A 22,594-nucleotide genomic window follows, 5' to 3' on the forward strand; every position below is an offset into this window, starting at 1 on the left:
GATAGTATTTTCATGACCTTGGGAGAGGCAAAAATTTCTTAGGGCACAAAAATCAGAAAAATAGAAAGAAAAAAAGATAAATTGAACTTAAACAAGTATTTTCATCAAAATACACTACCGACAAAATGGAAAATATAAGCCCCAGACTAGGAGAAATAGTTTAAAGACATATAGATATATTTGACAACAGACTTGTAACCAGAATATATAAATATTTCTAATAGGTAAACAATAAAAAAACCCCAATTTAACACTTTAGAAAACTGAATTAAAAATTTTTTAAAAATCTCAATATTATTAGTGATCAGAGAAATGCAAAATAAAACCATAATGAAATACTACCTCACATCTACTACTGTGGCTAAAATTAAGAATGACAACATCAAATAATGCAAGGATATGAGCAACTGGATCTCTCATACATTGATGGTGGAGTTTAAAATTGTATGGCCATTTTGAAAAAAATGATTAGTGGTTTTTATAGTTAAAGATAAATCTACTCAATGATCAAACAGTTCCATTCTGAAGTATTTATGCAACTGAAATCTCTCACAAAAAGATGTTAGTTTCTTTATTCATAACATCCAAGAAATGAAAACAAACCAAATAATCAAGAGGAGAATAGATATAAATGAACTCTGGTATGCCATGCAATTGAATACTTCTCAGCAACAACAAGAAAAGAATGAATTATTGATATACACACAGCCTGAGTCAATCTAAAAATGGGTAAAGTAAGTCAGACACAGAAAGAGTACATATCATATTACTAATCTATATGGCCTTTAAATATAGATAAAATTAAATTATGGTTATAGAAATCAGAAGAGGGGTTGCTAATGGAATGTGAGAACCGACTGAAAAGAAGCACAAGGTAATTTCCTGAAGTAATGGAAATGTCCTATATATTGACTGGGGTATTAGTGACATAGGTAAACAGATTTGTCAAAATTCATTTGATCATACAGTTAAAATTTGTGATTTCAATGGATTTAAACTTCAATAAAATAAAAATAAACCCTCATTACTTTAAGATTAATACATATATTCTAACACCTGATAGACTGTCAGAATAAAATCCATGTTCCACTCTTCTCATATCCTCAATCATCTGTTGGCCGTGTAGTTTATACAATCTATTGTGTTTCACTGACACTGGGAGTTGGTATACTGGCCTAGCTCGCTGTAATCAATGACAAACATGAATTGCTAAGTCTCCTAGATCATATAACTCATAACTCTCTAGAACCTTAACTTCTCAAGAAGACTGAATTCAACTCAAACTCAAACTCACTTATGTCCAAGTGTTTTGACATACAGCCCCCTTTGAATCCATGTATAATGCTTTCATGGGAAATTTTATCCCAAGTCATTTGTGTAACACTAAACTTCTATTCATTAGTTTGGTAAGGGTGTATTTGTGATCACCACAACATAACAATGTTTTGTGCTAATTTTTACAGGATCTTTACAAAGTTTATTTGCACTGATATTCAACACTTGCCAGTGTAAAGTTCAATCTCTAGCAATAATGATTAATATGTGTACCTATTTTTGACTCCCTTGTCAGGTAACCTCTAAAGTCATTTAAAACACTATCACTGATAAGCTAACATGCTTTCTCTAAAGTGTTTCCAAATAGTGATGAGAATTTTAGTGATCTATTCCCTGAGTATTTTGTTTTGGAATGTTCTTTAAAGTCACTTAAGGAAGCTCTTTCTTTCATTTGCCACCATGTTTCATACAACCCTAGTCTGTGACTTTATTCCTGTTATATTGAAGACAATACATTTTTCCTCTTATTTTGTGTTCAAAATAAAATTGAGAGAGGACTCAATAACACGATGTTTTTGAGAGCTTAAACAGAAAGTAAATTCCTCTTTTTCTGCAGGATAATCTCTTGAGGGGTGGTAAAACCTCACCTTCCATTAAAAGCATATAGGCCAATACTGATTAAAGATAATAAAATTTATTCCCTTTCATTTTTTCACCAGTTAAGAGGTTAAACAGAAGAGGGAGAGATTAGATTTTATGCCTGGTTTTTAAAATATGTTACCAATGATACTTCAAGAAGCTTGTATGATTATGTATAAAATTTAGATCTCTTGAATGTAAAGTTTCTTTGCTAAGCCTCTCTGAGGACTACAGATTATACATATATAGATAGATACATAGATATCAGGCATGAGAATCTACTGTAACACAGGCATATACATTAAGTAAATTTAAATAAAAAAATTTTTTTTCTCCCTTGCCATGTGGATGTTCTCCCATTGCATGCAATAAATTAATGATTCCAAGAAAACTATATTGGTAGCACTCATAAATCTAACACCTTCTTTCAATTAAAAAAAGGGTTAAGTTATACCATTTTAAAATTTTACTTGATTTAAAAATTTTACTATGGAAATAACTGTTGAATATGTTGGCCTTAATTTATATGATCCCTTTATTAAAAAAATAAGTTTAAGACTTTTCTTCCTGTTCTCATGTCCTGTGCATCAAAAGACGCTATCAGGAGAGTAAAAAGGCAACCCATGAATAGAAGACAACATTTGGGGCATCTGGGTGGCTTGTCGGTTAATGGTCTGCCTTCGGCTCAGGTAATGATCCCAGGGTCATGGGATCGAGTCCTGCATCAGGCTCCCTGCTCTGCCTCCTCTCCCCGAGTTGTTCTCTCACAAATAAATAAATAAATAAATAAATAAATAAATAAAATCTTTGAAAAAGAAGAAAATATTTGAAAATAATATATCTAACAACAATCTAGTTTCCAGAATATATAAAGAACTCCTACAACCCAATAACAAAAAGACAACCAGTTAAAAAAATGGGCAAAGGACTTTGAATACACACTTCTTTGAATACACATTTCTCAAAGTATACAGACAGCCAACAATCACACAAAAAGATGCTCAACATCATTAGTCATTAGTGAAATGCCAGTCAAAACCACAATGAAACACCACTTTGCAACCCAGTAGGTTGGCCATAATAAAAAATACAAAATGATAGAAAAATATTTGTGAGGATGTGGAGAAAGTAGAACCATCGAACACTGCCAGTGGGAATGTAAAATGGTTCAAGTGCTATGGAAAACAGTCTGGCGGCTCCTCAAAAAGTTAAATATAGAATTACCATACAACTCAGAAATTCTACTCTTAGGTATACACCCAAAGAAATGAAAACAATAATTCAAATAAATACTTGTAATGTTCATGGAAGCACTCTTCACAATAGTCAAAGGGTGGAAAGAACCCAATGTCCCTAAATTTGGGTTGGAATTCAGCTCTAAAAAGGAAGGAAGGACTGATACATGCTACAACATGGATGAATGATATGAAAGAAACCAAACACAAAAAGTCATGTATTGTATGATTACCTTTATATGAAACATCCAGAATGGGTAACTCAGACTTGTGTTTGCTAGGGAATGGCAGGAGAAAATGGGTAGTGACTATTCAGTGGGTGTGGGGTTTCCTTTTGGGGCGATAAAACTGGACTGGAACTAGGCAGAGGTGATGGTTGCACAACATTGTGAAGGTACCAAATGCTACTAAATTGTACATGTGAATTGGTTAATTCATGTTATATAAATTTTATGTAAAAAAAAGATAAAAAAAAATAGGGGCGCCTGGGTGGCTCAGTCAATTAAGTGTCGAACTCTTGGTTTTAGCTCAGGTCATGATCTCAGGGGTTGTGGGATCAAGCTCGCAACAGGCTCTACACTCAGTGGGAAGTCTGCTTAAAGGTTCTCTCCCTCTCTCCTTTCCCTGACTCTCTCTCTGTCACGGGTACATGAAAGCACACATGCTCTCTCTAAAATAAATAAATGAATCATAAAAAAAAAAAAACACAAAAAACTAATCTAAACCCATCTCTCCAAAAATTCAATGTTAGGTAACAGTTACCTCTAGACATTATATTACATATTACCTATGCTTTTCACTGTTCTCTTTCTGTGGTGCTGTCAATAAATGATGCTTTGATTTTCTAGCTATTAGATCATCTGTGGTATGTTTAGTGTTCCACAGTAGTTTTTATAATAAATTCCAGGGAATATATGTAAATGGAACTTTCTCTTTAAATCCAACTGGAAAAAGATCCAAAATCATATTTTGCATCACAAGATGATCACTGAAAATTATGTCTGAGATTGTGTTTCTTTTTACTTTTAAAATATGAATAGCATAGCAAACCAGCATCATAATGAACGGTATGCCAATGCTACAAGTCTGGGACTACGATTTTGTTTGAAGTCTTAATTTACTTCATTTTTCTTATTTTACAAATGCACGGGAAACAGATGAAATATGAAAGTATAAGATCTGCATCTCCTCAAGGGTTTGCATCCCCTCTCTAGCATGTACAAGCCATGTGGCTTTGGCCAACTTATTTCATTTTCATTTCACTGTACTGCTTTCTCTTTCTCCCTTCAGATCTGTTAGTATCTACTTAGTATAGTTAGATGCTCCAATGCTGGGTCCATATATACTTAAAATGGTTGGATCTTCTTCATGAGCTGACCCCTTTACCATTATGTAATGACCCTCTTTGTCTCCTGTTACCATTTTGGCTTAAAGTCTGTTTTGTGTGATAGAAGTATAGCTATCCTTTAAAAAAAAAAAGTGTAGCTATCCTTGTTCTTTTGAGGTTTCTGCTTACATTGAATCTTTTTCCATCACTTCACTTTGTTCCTATGTAGGTCCTTAAAGCTGAAGTGAGTCTCTTGTAGGCAGCATATAGTTGGTTCTTTTTTTTATCCACACAGCCACTCTCTGACTTTTGATTGGAGAACTGAATCCATTTACATTTAGAGTGAATACTGGTATGTAAGGATTTACTAATGCCATCTTATTAGTTATTTTCTGGCTGTTTTATAGTTCTCTTCTTCCTCTCTTGCTGCCTTCCTTTGAGAACTGATGATTTTTGATAGTGCTATGCTTTGAGTCTCTTCTCTTTATCTTTTGTCATCTACTGTAATTTTCTGCTTTGTGGTTATCATAAGGCTTACATGAAACACCTTGTAGATATAACAGTTTATTTTACACCGATAACAGTTTAACTTCAATCTCATTCAAAAACTCTATCCTTTTATTGTCCTCCTTTTATGCTTCTGATGTCATAATTTACCACTTTTAATAATATGTATTCATTAACAAATTACTGTAGCTATAGTTATTTTTAATATGCTTGTCCTTTAACCTTTACATTAGGATTCAGTGATTAACATACCACATTACCATAGTAGAGTACTGTAAATTTGACTATACACTTACCTTTACTGGCATGTTATATATTTTCATATGTTTTTCATGTTGTAATCAGTACCCTATCATTTTAGTTTGCAAATTCTTTTCTGCATTTCTTGTAAGGCAGGTCTAATGGTGATGAATTACCTCAGCTTTTGTCTAGGAATATCCTTATTTCTACTTCCTTTATGAAAGATAACTTTGCCAGAAAGAGTATTTTGATTGGCAGGTATTTTTTTAAGCATTCTGAATATATAATCTCACTCTCTTCTGCTCTACAAGGTTTTTGCTAACAACCCCACTGATTGTAGGTTACAATCTTTTGTAGGTTACAATCTTTTTCTTGCAACTTTCAAGATTATCTTTTTGTCTTTGATTTTTGACAGTTTTATTATAATGTATCTTGGACAGGATCTTTTTAGATTTAGTTGGTTTGGTGACCTAATGAGCTTTATGTACTTGGATATCCAAATGTCTTCCCATGTTTGGGAAACTCAGTAATCATTTCTTTAAATAGGCTTTCTGCCCTCTTCTCCCTCTCCTTTTGCTTCTGGAACTCCAATTGTTAAAAATTATTTCTTTTGACGGGATCTCACAGATCAGGCAGGCTTTCTTTACTCTTTGCTCTCCTCTGATTGGAATTTCAAGTTCCTATCTTTTACCACAGATTCTTTTTTCTGTTTGGTCCATTCTACTGTGACTGTGCTATCTGTTGCATTTGTCATTTTATTCACTGATTTCTTCAGCTCCAGAATTTGTTTTTGGTTCTTTATGATTTCTATCTTTGTTAATCTTTTCATTTTGTGTATTGCTTTCCTGATTTTGTTGAATTGTCTTTGTGTTTTCTTGTAGCTCACTGAGTTTCCTTAGAATAGCTATGTTGAATTCTTTATTAGTTAAATCACAGATATTTTGGGTTTAGTTACTGGAGGATTGTGATCTTTTGGTGATGTCATGGTATTTCATGTTCTTTGGAATTAGGTATTTTCTTTTCTTTGTTTGTTTGTTTGTTTGTTTGAGGGGGGAGGGGCAGAGGAAGAGAAAGAATCTTAAGCCCATGTGCGGAGCCTGACATGGTGCTCGCTGTAACAACCTGAGCCAAGATCAAGAGTCAGACGTTTAACCGACTGAGGGATCTAGGTGCCCCGCATGTTCTTTGGAGTTTTGCATTGCCACCTTAACATTTGAAGTAGCAGCCACCTCCTCCAGTATTTACTAACTGTCTTCAGGGCAGAAATATCTTTCTTCAGTCCTGCCAGAATTTATGAGGCTTTCTCAGACCTATGGATACATCTGCTCCGTATTTCTTGCTCCCTCTTGTGGCAGACCTTAATATTGTATTCCTTCTCTCCTTCCGGCAACACACAAGGCTGAACGCTGACCCCCGGACCTTTGTTTCCTAAATGTGGTGCTACAGCTCCTTTGTGGTCTCTTCCTGGCCTGCAGCTACAGATGTGCTAAAGCCTGCTCTCACTACTCTCTTTAGCAGTGCACACAGGGAGCCAGCTGCAGAGCAGAAGGGAGATTGTGGGTGAGGCATGTGGTATGGTGGAGGTTCCCATGGCCAGTTAGAGGGATCTACAGGTGAAGCTGCCCAAGCAGCTCATGGCAGACTTTTAATGGAGTCTGTGACGCAGTGAGTATGATGAGTACCTTTAATACCTTCTGAGAGTCCCATCTGCCACTCTCCCAGTCTCTTTCCACCCCACACCCCAGCCATGGAGCTCCTGATTTAGTGCTCTAGATGGGGTAAGAGAGAGAGGGAGAGAGAGAGAGATGAGTCTCTTTGGTAATGGCCTGCACGGCTGGACAAGCTGGGTACTCACTCATCTGTTCTCCCTTTTCTCTGCAGGAAAAATCATAGGCCAAGAAGGGTTCTCGTAGATCTAAGCTGCATTCTCTTGGGTGAGAAGTGATGTATGTAAAGACAAGCTATTCCTCTTGCTAGAACTGGAATGCATCCAAACTTGTATTTTTTTTTTTTTTTTTTTTGCTTCAGTGGAATGCTGAAACTTCTCTGGAAATCTGAACTTGCACAAGGGCTCTCTCAACCCTGGATAACTGTCTAAGTCACTGCTCCCCAAAGGGTCCCAGACTATAGCCAAGAGGAGCAAGAGCTGGTAAACAGGTTACTACAGGGTCCAGTCAAGACTGAAATCTGTCTGCTTATTATCCAGTGCACAGGTGGGTGGGAGGCCTTCAGGGTTCCTTGGTATATGGTTTTGGATCCCATAGCTCTCACAGTTCATTTTTGTTGTGGGTGGGACAAAAACAAGGGACATTTTATACTGCCATCACTGTCTTTTATCTTTTTATGTAATATGGGGCACTGGGAACCGTTCACATATTAATAGTCTCTATGCTTTAATGTGAACACGTATGCCATGTGACTACAGAATTCTGTAAGTTTGGATGACTTAATTTTCTAAGAACCAGAAAATCTGCCCTTTCTGAATCTTGATATTAAATAACATGGTAGAACAAATGTTAAACTAATTCATTACATTGTTCTCTACAAGTAGAGACTTACATTTCCTCTTTTTAGTCCAACTCTTTGCCTATTTACTTTCAACCCAATAAGAGATCCCATATCATATGTTCACTTCTGTGAGTTAGTTCAATTGTGCTGCTTTTGAATACATTATTAGCCTACAGACTTTATTATAGCCAATTCTGTCTCTATACAAATAACGAATGACCTTTGGACTACTTTGGTTATGGCAGGCGTAAGCAATGTATTCTCGGAATACTCATATATTTTATGAACAAAGTTTCTGTTTAACTGCATAAATGGGAATCAAAGGACATAATATACCACCATTTCCACAGTGTTTGTGATATATGGCAGGGCAGGGTATGGTTAAGTAAACAATAAGGCATTCTCTCGCCATGTTTTAATTACCCTTCCTTGTTTCTTTTAGGAGTTAAATAGGCCCTATTTTGTTATCTGGAATGGGGCATAAAAAAGGAAGCTCTAGGAAAAATTTCAATTTTTCTTTGGCATCTGAATTTTCCATAAACCCGATTTTTGTCTTGGCCTTCCTTCTTTGCCCCTTTTAACGTTGTGTTCATCAGCTTCTCTCCATTGAAGTTTACACCTTCTTGTTCTTATTCTACCTCAGACAACCCCATAAAACATTATGCTACAAAGTTGCTTCGGATCCTTGCTATCATTCTCTTGTTCTATTTTGAGAGACAGCATATCAAGTGGTAAAGAATGCAGGCTAGGGAGCCATAGTGCTTGGGTTTGAATCCCATCTCTGTCACTTACTACTTGGTAACAACAAATAAGAACAAACTTACAGCCATAATGGAAGGATTTTACCACACTTTTCTTTATTTATTTGAGAGAGAGAGAGAGAGAGAGAGAGAGAGAGAAAGCATATGAGAGGGGGGAGGGTCAGAGGGAGAAGGAGACTCCCTGCTGAGCAGGGAGCCCGATGTGGGACTCGATCCCGGGACTCCAGGATCATGACCTGAGCCGAAGGCAGTCACTTAACCAACTGAGCCACCCAGGCACCCGTTACCACACTTTTCTTGATAGTTGATAGCACTAGCAGCCATAAATTCGTTAAAAATATGAAAAATTTGAACAAAATGATTTATAAACTTCACCTAGCAGACATATTTAGAACACTTAACCCAACAACCTGATGAATATACATTCCTAATATAGGTAAAGAAAGTCTTAAGGAATATTAAAGTATTGAAATCACAGACTGTTTCCTAACCACAATGAAGATAAACCAGAAATCAACCACAAAAAAACAACTAGAAAATTAATATCTTTGGAAACAAAAAAACATACCCCTGATAAAGACTCTTTAGTTATTAGCAAGAGACAAAGATATAGTCAGATTACCTCAGGCTGTGTGGGATTTTTATAAGGATACAGAGTAAAGTAATGACATCCAGGGAACTGACTCTGTAGACAAATAGCCAGTGCTTGTAAAATTGGAGTGCTGTTCATTGCCATTTAGTAAATAACAACTACACTAATATCCTAATATCACTCTAGTAACTGTTGTTTCAGAAACAAGCATTTGTTGTTCCCTTTTCTAGTTATTCCTCTATTCTCACGTTTCTCTCTCTGACACTCTCTGCTTTGCTTTTAACCCTTTTTACTTTCATCCCTACCTTAAAATAGTTGGCTTATTCATGGCTTCTACTGTCTCATGGCTTTTGCCTATGACCTTCTTTCTCTCTTGGTTTCTGCCACTGTTTAGTAACTGAGTCTCTTCTTTGTGTTCCATGTTTAAATTATTCAAGAGAAATAATCTGAATTCTTCAGTCATTCTAATAGAAACCACTCCAAATCAGCAGAGTTTATGCATCAGCTCCCTACAAAAATTACTAGTCTTCCTCATGTCCATGTTGTAGATGACTACCTCTGGGCTAAGTGCCAACCTCTAACTCAGGATTGCAGAGTTACTTGATACAACACGTGATAACTTTTGAACAAGAACCATCTCTGGTCTCTTATTTCAGAGGACGACTGATTTTGGAAAGGCACTCAATTTCTTGGATTTCTGAGCAAGGGAAAAATGACAACTGCTAATATAGGACAACATACCTAGTGTATACTTCATAATAGTTTTGTTTACCTTTATTGCTTTAAGTCAAAGATTTCCCAAATTATTATTGGTATGCTGCGAGAGTTCCCATTTGGGGGTAGTGTGTATAAAGTCGTTCCTATGGACTCCTGTCATTGACTAGTATATTGTTTCTGTTTATATCCAGAAAATGAAGGAAGAGATGCATTTGTTATTTTAATAAACCATTTTTATACTGAGAAAAAAAAAAACAACTAAATAACCCTGAATCAAAGAATATATTGCTCACAAAAATTAGAAAATATTGAGAACCAAAGGATAAAAAGAACAACATAACAAAACTTGTGGAATGTAGCTAAAGCAGTACTTAGGGGAAAGCTTATAAACTTAAATGTGTATAACACAAAAGAGGAAATGCTACAATTAATAAGCTAAACATCTACTTATAGAAGTTTTAAAAAGACAGCAAAATAAACCTTTAGAAAGTAAGAGGAAATACTAAAGTCAAAAGCAAAACACACAAGAGAGAATTAACATCAAAGTTAGTTCTTTGAAAAAACTAATACAATGACAAACTTCTGGCGGGACCAATCAAAAAAAAAAGAATGAAGATATAAATAACTAATATCAGGAATGAAACAGGAAAACACTACAGATACTGCAGATGTTAAAAAAATTGAAGGTATTATGCATTATCTGGTGCCAATAAATTAATAAATTTAGAACTCTTTAAAAACATAATTTACCAAAACTGAAAAATAAAATAAAATGTAGTATTTCCAAGAATATTGTTCACCTGAACTGAACCACAAGGAACATAATACATATAACAGAAACCCAAACTGAACAATGGTCCACAAAACTACTGACCAATACTCTTCATGAAAGACAAAGAAAATAGAAGGAACTATTCCAGATTGAATGAGTCTAAAGAATTTAAAGGGTCATGACAACTAAATGCAATGTGTGTTCCTGAATCTGATCCTGGAAAAGGGGAAAAGTCACAAAGGACATTATTAAGACAAATGATAAAATTTAAAATGAGTTTCACATTAGATATCAGTATTGTATCAATATTAAATTTCATAAAGTTGATCACTTTAGTATAGTTAAGTAAGAAAGTATCTTTGTTCTTAGTCAATATACCCTGAAGTATTTATGGATAAGAGAACATGATGCTGGGGCGCCGGGGTGGCTCAGTCAGTTAAGCATCTGCCTTCAGCTCAGGTCATGATCCCGGGGTCCTGGTATCAAGCCCCACGTCAGGCTCTCTGCTCAACAGGGAGTCTGCTTCTCCCTTTCCCTCTGTTCCCTCTCTCTCTCTCAAATAAATAAAATCTTAAAAAAAAAAAAAGAACATGATGCCTCTAACAAATGATTCAGGGGAAAAAAAAATCCACGTACATATATACCTATTTATAAAAAGAAGGAATGATAAAGAAAATATGCCAAATGGTACCTTGTGATTCTGGTGAAGAGAATATAGAAATATTCTGTACTACTTCAGTAATTCTTCTGTAACTTCTCTATTATATTTTATAAGTTTTATGATTTTGTCTTTCATATTTGTTTTCAAGCCAACTGGAATTGAATTTTATATAATATTTTTCCACATGAATACCTAAAGTCTGAACTTTTCCTTGATGATCTGCATATATTATGTCCAAGTACGGGTAAGTCTATGTCTGGCCTTTTTCTTCTGTTCCACCTACACTAACACTAAAGTTAACACCTCTAGTTTGTCAAAAGACAGCAAAAAGACAGTGAAAAAAACCAAACTGTGACACAAGAGAAGATTTATTTACAAAGATATAACAAAGGCCAGTATTTAGAATACATAGAAAGTATTCCAAATCAAGAAGAAAAAGAAACGCAATCCGATAGAAAAATGGTCAATTTGAACAGGCACTTCACAAATAAGAAATCTACACAGCCAATAGTCACATAAAATAGTGCTCAACAGCACAGGTCATCAGAGAAATGCAAATTAAAACCACAATGGTGTAAGACTGGCAAAATTTTAAAAGTTTGCCACAATCAAGAGTTTGGGAGTATGTGGAATAACAAGAGCTCTCATCAAGTGTTGGTGGGAGTAAAAATTGGCACCACTTTGGAAAACAGTGGGGCATCTGCTAGTAAATAACTGATGTTATGCATATCCTATGGCATAGCAATTTCCCTTACAAGAAAATAATTAATTCAGAGAAACTGGCATGCCAGGAAGTATGTACAAGAATGTTCACAGTAGCTTGGTTTGTACTAAATATAAGTTAGAAGCAATCCAAATGTCCATCAACAGTAGAGTGGATACACAAATTGTGGGTATAAGCAAATGAAATACATCACACCAACGAAAATGAACCGTCTATAGCTACTGACAAAAACATTGATTAATCTCACAAACACAATCTTGAAAGAAGCAAGGTAAGAAGAATATACACTGTATCATCTCATTTATATAGAATTCAATAACATAGGCTGAATAACATAATAGACTGAAACAACTTGTGTTATTTAGTATGCATAAACAGATGGTAAAAAGAGAAGTGATGAACTCATCACAAAAGACAGGATGGTGATTACTTCTCAATGTCAGAGTGGGAACAGAAATTGGAAAAAACACAGAGGTCTTCTGTGGTGTTGACAATTTTCTATTTCCTGATCTGGGTGAGAGTTAAAAGGATATGTGTTTTTAATTACTTGTTAAAATGTGCATGTTTTATGCACTTTTCTGACTTTCATAATATGTTTTATAATTAAGAAAAGAAAAACAAGAAAAAGGAAAAAAGAAAACCTAGTGTTTTTGAGGAACTGCTAGTAGGTCAGGAAAATTAGTGTGTGTATAGGACATATAAGGAGATAACTGGAAAAGTAGTCAGATGTTTAATATATCAAAGCCTCTTGATAAGCTATACAATAAAATTGTACAGAAATTTCTGCACAAGGTCCACAGTAAGCCTATAGCAAACATGTATGTCTAGATTACTCCCCCTGACCTTCCAAGTTTATAATACACATCCCTAAATGAGACAAAAGGAGGAAAAGTTGGAGATAAAGATTCTAGATTAGTTTAAGATGGCTCTCTTATTCCTGATTTCTATTCCTAATGAGACCTGGCTATCTGACTATAATACCTATTCTTGGGTTCCAGGGGCTAGCCTGTATCGTTTATTTTCCTATTTTAGTTACATTTAGATGACTTTTCTTACTGGCAGGGGTTATAACTGAGATAGATCATGTGCTCAAACAACAGGGCGCCTGGGTGGTTCAGTTGGTTAAGCAGCTGCCTTCAGCTCAGGCCATGATCTCAGGGTCCTGGGATGGAGTCCCCCGTCGGGCTCCCTGCTCAGCGGGGAGTCTGATTGTCCCTCTGCCTCTGCCCCTCCATCCCCGCTTGTGCTCTCTCTCGCTCTGCTCTTTCTCTCAAATAAATAAAATATTAAAAAAAAGAAATCAAACAATAATACAACAGTAAATGTCTCTTTTCTAATTTATCAACATATGGATAAATATTAGGCCTTTTATTCATAAGAAATTTCTAAATATAAATAATAATACTCATCAAAATGTTCTAACATCACTTAACTTACCCTCAAAGTATGGTGCTCTTGTGCTAATAAAAGTCTTAGTTCTTCATGTAGTGTTATAACTTCCAGAAACTGTCCCCATAAAGCCATTAGAAGTGAACAAAGTTGTGCAAGATTCATATTTATAAGTTCTGCCAGTTCATCAGGATTTTCTGTTTTCTGAAATGACAAGAAAAGAACTTCACTGCTTCCTGAGACTTACCATGTCTAAATTTAATGTGTTATTGAGAACATTAATACAAAAGCAAATTTTTGGTTTTAACAAGAAGTGTGTGTGTGTGTGTGTGTGTGTGTGCACGTTCTTGTATGTGTAGAGACCAAGTGACCAATGGCTTTTTCCTATGTGATAGTTACTATAGCAACTACTTAATTGATATTTTAATATCTGAGATATCTTGTTACTGAAATAGTGTCAAATATAGCTTAAAATTACAAATCAGGATTTTATAGAGCATGATCAACTTCAAACACTAAAATTCTGAGAATTTTAAACACAATGTACAAATCATGATTAAAGTTCTAAAAGTTATAAAATTTTTGGAAGATAATGAAATCTTGAAATAAGATTTTTTTCTCCAATCTGCTAAGTAAAGTACTTAAAAGATCTGTAACTCTTCAGAAGGGACAGAGGTACCTTCTAAAGTACTAACTGCTTTTCCTTCACTCCTATGTTCCTAGGTGCCATATTACTTGTGGTAATCCTCTTAGAGAGTCATCAAACACTTCTTTCTCTTTTGTAACAATTCATTTGCCCACTGTTTATTGAGCACATTTTAAATGCTAGGGCCCACATTCCAATCTAACTCAAAGATTAATATGAAAAACTCAGAAAAGTGGGTAAACAATTTTTATATACTATTATGAGTGTTCTAATAGTGGTATTAAATTATCCTGTTTATTTAAATATTCACCTAAACTGATGATACAAGTTAAAAGTAATGAATTATACAATAAAATGCAGAATCTTCTATAAGGCATTTGGATTTCTTGAATAGGTAAAATAAGGATTTTTGGACAAACAACAATAAAAGACCATAAATCAGAATGATTCCTTCTCTTTTGGACAAGCTTTTCTTTGATTCACTGAGGCAGCAGTGTTCAGGCAGAGAATATCTTGCTGGAAATATATGTCTTCAATTACTAGTCATACTAGGAAATCTATCTTAAATATATAGAGAGATGCTGATTTCATTTCCCCAACCTAAAGAAGGTAGAAGTAGTTTATTCAGGTTAAGGTTGAAAGCCACTCCCATACCATCTGTATAGTAATGACTGCTAAATCTTTATATCTGTATCACATCTCTCCAGAGCTCTAGACCCATTACCTACCAGATGACTATATTTGGATGTAAAACGAAAGGTATTCAAGTTCGGTATCTCCTAAAGAGTACTAATTATATCTCTACCCTCCCTTTCTTAAAAAAAAAATCTCAAAACATTGCTTATCACATATGATATATCCTTACTCAGTATTTTTACTTCATTTTGAAGTCAGCAATTCAGCAGGCTTTTCTCCTTCCCCCTGCAAACTGAGTTTCCATTTATCTATGCTAACTCAGAGAGAACATAAAACAAAAATTCAGCAAAATTATTAAGAAGGGAAGGGATGGTGCTTTGTTCACTTTCGTGACTTTGATTACGTATATATATTATATACTTTGTATATATTATATATATATATAATATATACTTTGTATATATTATATACTTTGATTCAGTATATAAATGTCCATTTATATACTGAAATTTACACAGCAGTCACTCAGTATTTACTGAGTGAATAAGTGAATGAATGAATAAGGAATTATAGGCTTCAGTTAAGGAAAAAGTGCCCCAAATTTTTGGACAAACTCAGAAAATGTTGAAAAATTCCAGAATTCTGGAATGGAAGCTAATAGAATCAACATATAATAAATATTGATTCATCAATGTACAATAAATCTACAGATGTATTTTGCCCCAGGAAATAGTTTATAAATGTATTAGAAATGAAGCTAACAAATTTTTCATGTCTCTCTTAAGAACATACAGAAGATTAAAGTATTCTCTAAAATAAATGGAAACATGCAGTCTTGTTCCAAGAATAGTTTTAACGGAGTTTAGAAAAAGACGACTTGAATAAGCATTTGACAGTAACTAGACAGTGTTGTGTAAGGCAAGCAATGCTATTCTTAGTATAATCTACACACAAGTAGAAATAATTCTCTTGGTCTTACCATAGGTTGAATAATGTAAACAACTCTTTTTTTTTTTAATCCCCTGAGAGCAAGGCTGTCTAGATACCTTGCAATTATTAATTTTACTTTTCAGAAATCATGGCACCAAGGTTCTGAGGACTTTAGTATTTTCATTATTACTAAAGCATCTTTTCAAACATAAATTACTCCTGTAGTTTACATAAATCTTTACAATGTCTCAAAATATAAATAATAAAATACTTTAATGTCAAAAAGGAAATTAGGATTAAGTTTGACAATCTGTTTTATATGTATAAATGCAAGAATAATAAGATCTTACATTTGTATAGTATTTCCTCAAATAACATTCATTATCTTGTCTTATATGGACATGCACTTTTTCATAGAAGTCACTGATCTTGTTTGATTACAAAATATTGCTTACTTAAAAAGACTTGAAAAATAGATAAAGAAAAGAAAAAAATTACGTTCATTTTAGTGTAGAGTCTTCCATTTTTCAGTTATACACATAAACACTAGAATCAGATAAACTATTATGCCATTTTCATTGAATGAGGATTTCCCTCCATCATCACTGAAAGCACATTTTTAAGGTTATATAACTTTTTTAGATTGTAAGTGTCCCATACTTCATTTAACCACTCTCCTATCATTGGGTATTTACTCAGGTTAATATTCTTATATTATTAATTATAATGTATATGAGTCTCATTGTTTGTTTAGTACTGGTTGAGAAGTAATACTCTGTCTTTGGATATATATACTGCCAAATTAATCTCTGAAAAAGATCTCCAAGGTGAGAGATCTATGAGAGAGATACAAGAATCTGTATCTTACCACAGCTCAACAGCATTACATTATTAAAAAATCACAGCTGATCTGACAGGTTAAAAAAGGTATGAGAATATTTAAAATTTTGTTTATTTGATAGTGAAACTGAATTTGTTTCATTTGTTAGCCTATTTTGTAAATGGGTATCCTATACAAACTTGAAAAATGGGAAGTACCAGGTTTTCCCATTGATTTGTAAGAACTCTTCAAATATAATTGTACCTTTTGTCTATTCTATCTGCTGCCAAAATTTACCCTAGGTTGTTGATGTTAAACTTTATGATGTCCATTTATATACTGAAATTTAAATGTGTACCTAAAAAATTTATTAGTAATACATGAATACATGTAGTATTTTTAAAATTTAGTACAGATGGATATAGAGCAAAGAATAAAAATTTTCCTTTATAATCCCATCCTTCATGAAACTCTTTTCTGTATTTTGTTAACAGTTTAGAATACATACACACACACATATGTATAATATATATGTATCATATGTGGATAATTCCCTCTACAATAATACACATTTTTAAAGAGTTTTTCTAAGTCATTATTACCTTTCTTCAAGTAAGCTTTAAAATAAATCAAATTTTAACATTTCCAACGGTATTTTGATATGGATGCATCAATTATTAACTTAAAAACCTGTAACTTCCCATGATTATTTCTCTTTCCATTCAAAAGTATGTTTATTTATTCAAATATCTCACTGAAATAGTGCAAATTTTTTTCACATTAATTGCACACATTAAGATTACTTCTAAATGTTTAAAGTTCTTTGGGGCAACTATTATAACAACATTAATGATTCTTAAAGAAAATACTTCTCTTATTTGAGCTGTGGGGAAAGCCTCTAGGAGAGTACACAAAATTACTTGTATCCTGCATATGTATAATTTTATAAGAAGTAGATACCTTTTTCAAAGGGGTCTAGTCCTCATTCAAATTTACATACAGAAATACATTCCAAAGCCAAATATATGTTTTTGTTTGATTCAAGTCTCTGATTTCTTCCATTAATATAACTGAGAGTGAAATACATAGTCATCTTAAAATAAAACATTTAAAATAGAACATTTAGTTCCACGGCCAAAAAAAAGGGAGGGGATAAGAAAAATCAATTTAATTTCAAGAATAAACTAGTGGAAAAATGGTCTGAGACACAAACTGATCTACTAAAATAAAACAATTTTTATTTCTAAACTATCATTTTACAAAAATATGTAAGTTTAAGGATGCTTTAAAAATTTGTCTAGAAATTCTTTTGAGTAAACTAACTGAAGAAAGAAAGTGCACACTTTTGATAGTTAATCGTCTTTGCTATTTCATTTATATGCAGAATAATGTAAATTTTAAAGATAAGTTAACTTTATGAAGCCAAAAGTCTTGAATCAACTAAGTTGTGATTCTACCATGATCAACCATTTGAGGAAGGATAAATCATTATTAAGTTTTCTTAGATAAAATATTTAGAAGAGGAAACAGAAATCCACTCAAATAACTTGATAATGTTAATTTAAAAAAAAAATCCAAGTACCTTAACTTCTTCACATAGTTCAGTAAGTCGCGCTTCTACATCCATTTCCTCTGAAAGGAGTAAAGAGTAATTAGAGGAAATATTTCAGTGTTAGATCTGAAAACTATTCTGAAATTATCTAAATACAGTTGCCCCCTGAACAATATGGGGGTTCGGGGCATCAACGCCCCCCCGTGCACTCAAAAATCCATGTTTAACTTCTGACTCCCCTAAAACTTAACTACTAATAGCTTACTAATGACGAGAAGACTTATCAATAACAGTTGATTGTACGTTATATGTATTATATGTTGTATTCTTATAAAAATAAGCTAGAGAAAAAAGTGTTAAAATCGTAAGAGAAAATACATTTATAACCCTATTCTGTATCTATTCAAAAAAAATCCATGTATAAGTGGACCTGTGCAGTTCAGTCCCAGGTTTTTAAGTGTAAATTACCTTTAAAAAACCAGAAGGTTGAGAAATATCTGGACTATATTCAATGAAGTGCATTTCAATGTAATATATTATCATGAACACATTAATCATGCATATAACATGATAACTATTAAATTCTACGTTGTGATTATTAGTGTTCCAATTCTCATAAGAGGCTAACACTGTCAAGGAAATATTGCCTGTGGACCTAAAGTAACTTGCACAACTGCATCACAGAAAAGATAAAACATATAGTTAGGTTTTACTGCATTTCATACACTGTAAATTTCAATAAAGTTTAGCATTTGTTTTAGATGTATACATGCTTTGTTTTTTTTTTTTTTTACAAAAGGTGTTCCTAAAAATTTCAAGTCAAATTAATTTTTATAGCCAAAACATTTAAAACACACCTGGAGCATAGGTTATTTAATGGTAATGAATGTCAAATCTTTTTCAACAAAAATTAAGTTTCTAATTTAGTTTAATACATTTTTTTCTATAAGATAGCCTAAAACTGAGGCAAATTTTTTCCATACAATCCTAATTTAATGTATGCTATAATCTCTATAAGAAGTGTACAGATTAATTTACAATTAAAATAATATTTATAAGGGACTACAGAAACTAACAGAACAGAAAGGTTTATTGGTTACTTTTTACAGGGAAGGAATTTCACTAAGGCCTGAAATATGCTTAGATACACCTAATTTTTAATTAGAAATCAAACTAAAATGAGTTCTCCTACAAGAACTATAGTAGCATAGTTGTTATCACACAAAATTCCATAATCCTGTTGTTCCACAATCTTGTTAACTGGTTATTCTCACACAAAGGCAAGAATAGATTCTAGGGACATCCCTGAATTTATTCATCAGCTCATTATCTCATAAGGTAGACTTCAATGTATACTATTTGACAAAAAGAATAATATTTATATTTGATAAAATAAAGTTACATCTATATGGTAAACACAACCAACCTATGATGTGAACAACAAATACTCCACTAGTAATTAAAAACAGTACAAACACACATATAGTTTGAAAGTCACAAAATATATAAATAAAGTTGTTATGAGATATTGATAGGTACCGAGAGAGAAATTGCAAATTTGGTCAACCTGTTGATGACTAAGGAAATCAGCTAATACTTCACAAATTATTTCACTGTCAGTGGCTTTTAATATAGGTTTTCCAAAATTAAAAAAAAAACAACTAGCAGAACCTGTATTAAAATCATAACTCCCATATGTCAATGTCTGTTTTCATATTACTCATAAGTTTTTCCTTTGATCGGAGAAAATCTGTAAAATTAATCTTAGTAAGTTAGATATCCTACCTATAAATTTTTTAAAAATGAAAAACTTTAAAGTTTTGAGTTTTGATACATTTTTCTTGTCTTTACATATAGGAGTCTAAATGTATAAGGTGGTACATTTGCATTATGGCTAGTGAGAGCTACTTCAATGCAAACATCTCAAAGAATTTAAAAAAGCAAAAACCTTAATCTTTGAATTGATTTCAAAACCGCTTAGGACTTTTAAATGAATTTAAAATTCTATCTTTTCTCTTTAAAGTTTATTTACACATATACAATTATACAGAAATGTATAAAAGTAATTCTTATTTTACATAAATTATTTTATTTGGCTCCTGCTGCTAATCCAAGGTTACAGTGTAAAACATATTCTTCCATATTTTTCAAATATACACGTACATATGGGCACACATCAAAGATACTGCAAATTTGGTTCCAGACTACAATAAAGCTAATATTGCAATCAAATGAGTCAAATAAATGCTCCGGTTTCCCTAAACATCAGAAGTGCATGTAAAAGTTATGTTTATACTATATTGTAGCCTGTTAAGTGTGCACTGTGTCTACAAAATGTACATAATTAAAAAATACTTTATTGCTAAAAAATACATCATTTGAGTTTTCAGTGAGTTGTAATCTTTTCACTGGTGGAGGGTCTTGCCTTGATGTTGATGACTGCTAACTGATCAGGGTAGTGCTTGCTGAAGGTGGAGGTAGCTATGGCAATTTCTTAAAATAAGACAAAAATGAAGATTGCCACATCCACAGACTCTTCCTTTCATGAAAGATTCCTCTTAACATGAGATGCTGTTTGATAGCATTTACCCATAGTAGAACTTCTTTCAAAATTGGGGTCAATCCTCTCAAACCTTGCCACTTCTTTGTCAACTAAGTTTGTGTAATAGTCTATACCCTTTGTTGTCATTTGAACAGTCGTCACAGTATCTTCAACAGTAGATTCCATCTCACAAAACTACTCTTTGCTCATCCATAAGAAGCAAGTGCTCATCTGTTGAAGTTCTACCGAGATTGCAGTAATTCAGTCACATCTTCAGGCTCCACTTCTAGTTCTAGTTCTCTTGCTATGTCCACATCTGCAGTTAACTTCCTCCACTGAAGTCTTGAACTCCTCAAAGTCATCCCTGAGGGTTAGAATCAACTTCTCCCAAATTTCTTTTAATGTTGATATTCTGACCTCTTCCCATGAATCATACAAGTTCTTCATGGCATCAAAATGGTGAATCCTTTCCAGAAGGTTTTCAACTTACTTTGTCTGAATCATCAGAGGAATCATTACCTATGGCAGCTACAGCCTTACAAAATGTACTTCTTAAATAAGACTTGAAATTAGAATGACTCCTTGATCCACGGGCTGCAGAATGGATGTGTTAGCAGGCATGAAAACATTAACCTCATTGAACATTTCCATCAGAGCTCTTGGGGGGAACAGATGCATTGTCAATAGGCAGTCATATTTTGAAAGGAATCTTTTTTTTCTGAGCAGTAGGTCTCATCAGGGGGCTTAAAATATTCAGTAAACCATGCTGTGAACAGATGTGCTGTCATCCAGGCTTTGTTGTTCCATTTATGGAGCACAGGCAGGGTAGATTTAGCATAATTCCTAGGTGTCCTAGGATTTAGGAAATGGTAAATGAACACTGGCTTCAATTTAAAGTCACTTGTTACATTAGCCCTTAATAGGAGAGTAAGCCTGTTCTTTGAAGCTTTGAAGCCAGGCATTGACTTCTCTCTAGCTATGAAAGTCCTAGAAGGCATCTTTTTCCAATAGAAGGCTGTTTTGTCTACACTGAAAATCTATTGTTTAATGTAGCTACCTTCATTACTTATCTGAGCTAGATCTTCTGGATAACTTGCTGCAGCTTCTACAACAGCACTTGTTGCTTCACCTTGTACTTTGATGTTATAGATACAGCTTCTTTACTTAAGCCTCATGAACCAATCTTTACTAGCTTCCAACTTTTCTTCTTCAGCTTCCTCACTTCTCTTGGCCTTCATAAAACTGAAGAGAGTTACAGCCTTGCTCAGGATTAGGTTTTGTCTTAAGAGAATATTGTGGCTGGTGTGATCTGTTTTTTTTAAGTTTTTAATTTAAATTCCAGTTAGTTACCATACAGTGTAGTATTAGTTTCAGGTGTACAATATAGTGATTCAACACTTCCATATAACACCCGGTGCTCATCACAACAAGTGTCCTCCTTAATCCCCACCACCTATTTCACCCATCTTCCCACCCACCTCCCCTCTGGTAACTATCAGTTTGTTCTCTACAGTTACGAGTCTGTTTCTTGGTTTGCCTCTCTCTCTCTCTCTTTTTTCCCCTATGCTCATCTGTTTTGTTTCTTAAATTCCACATATGAGTGAAATTGCTACTAAAACTTCCTATATAATAGCAATAAGGCTGTTCTGCTTTCTCATCATTCATGTGTTCATTGGAGTAGCACTTTTAATTTCCTTCAAGAACTCTTCCTTTGCATTTATCCCTTGGTTAACTGGTTGGCAAAAGAGGTCTAGCTTTTGGTCTATCATAGCTTTCAAGGCATCATCCTCGCTAAGCTTAATTCTTTCTAGCTTTTGACTTAAAATGAGAGATGTGGAACTCTTCCTTTCACTTACACACTTAGAGGCCACTGTAGGGTTATTAACTGGCCTAGTTTCAATATTGTTGTGTCTCAGGATATAGGGAAGTTTGAGAAGAGGGAGAGAGATTAGGGAAAAGCTGGTCAGTGGAGCAGTCAGAATACATATTTGTTAATCAGTCCACCATCTTATGTGGGTATGATTCATGGTGCCCCAAAACAATTACAATAGTAACATCAAAGATCACTGAGCACAGATCACTATAACAAATATAATAATAATGAAAACATTTGAAAGATTG

The 22,594-nt window shown here is 33.8% G+C and overlaps 1 protein-coding gene across 2 annotated transcripts in view; it reads right to left on the bottom strand.

The window, feature by feature from the left end:
* The window catches only part of FAM135A (family with sequence similarity 135 member A), a 123,543-nt gene that overhangs the window by 43,248 nt on the left and 57,701 nt on the right, over positions 1-22,594 (bottom strand). The window contains exons 9-10 of one of the 2 annotated variants that reach the window (XM_088023929.1): positions 17,962-18,011; positions 13,396-13,551 (exon numbers count right to left, since the gene is read on the bottom strand). In XM_088023929.1, coding sequence (XP_087880055.1) covers positions 13,396-13,551; positions 17,962-18,011 — 206 coding nt within the window. Of the gene's footprint in view, positions 1-13,386; positions 13,552-17,961; positions 18,012-22,594 lie in introns of those variants that run through there. The other variant, XM_028097443.2, reaches the window with a different exon arrangement.

Source organism: Eumetopias jubatus, unplaced genomic scaffold, assembly GCF_037043125.1.
Source record: "Eumetopias jubatus isolate StellerSeaLion01/CBP00866 unplaced genomic scaffold, mEumJub1_p1.0 scaffold_6, whole genome shotgun sequence".
NCBI lineage: Eukaryota > Metazoa > Chordata > Mammalia > Carnivora > Otariidae > Eumetopias > Eumetopias jubatus.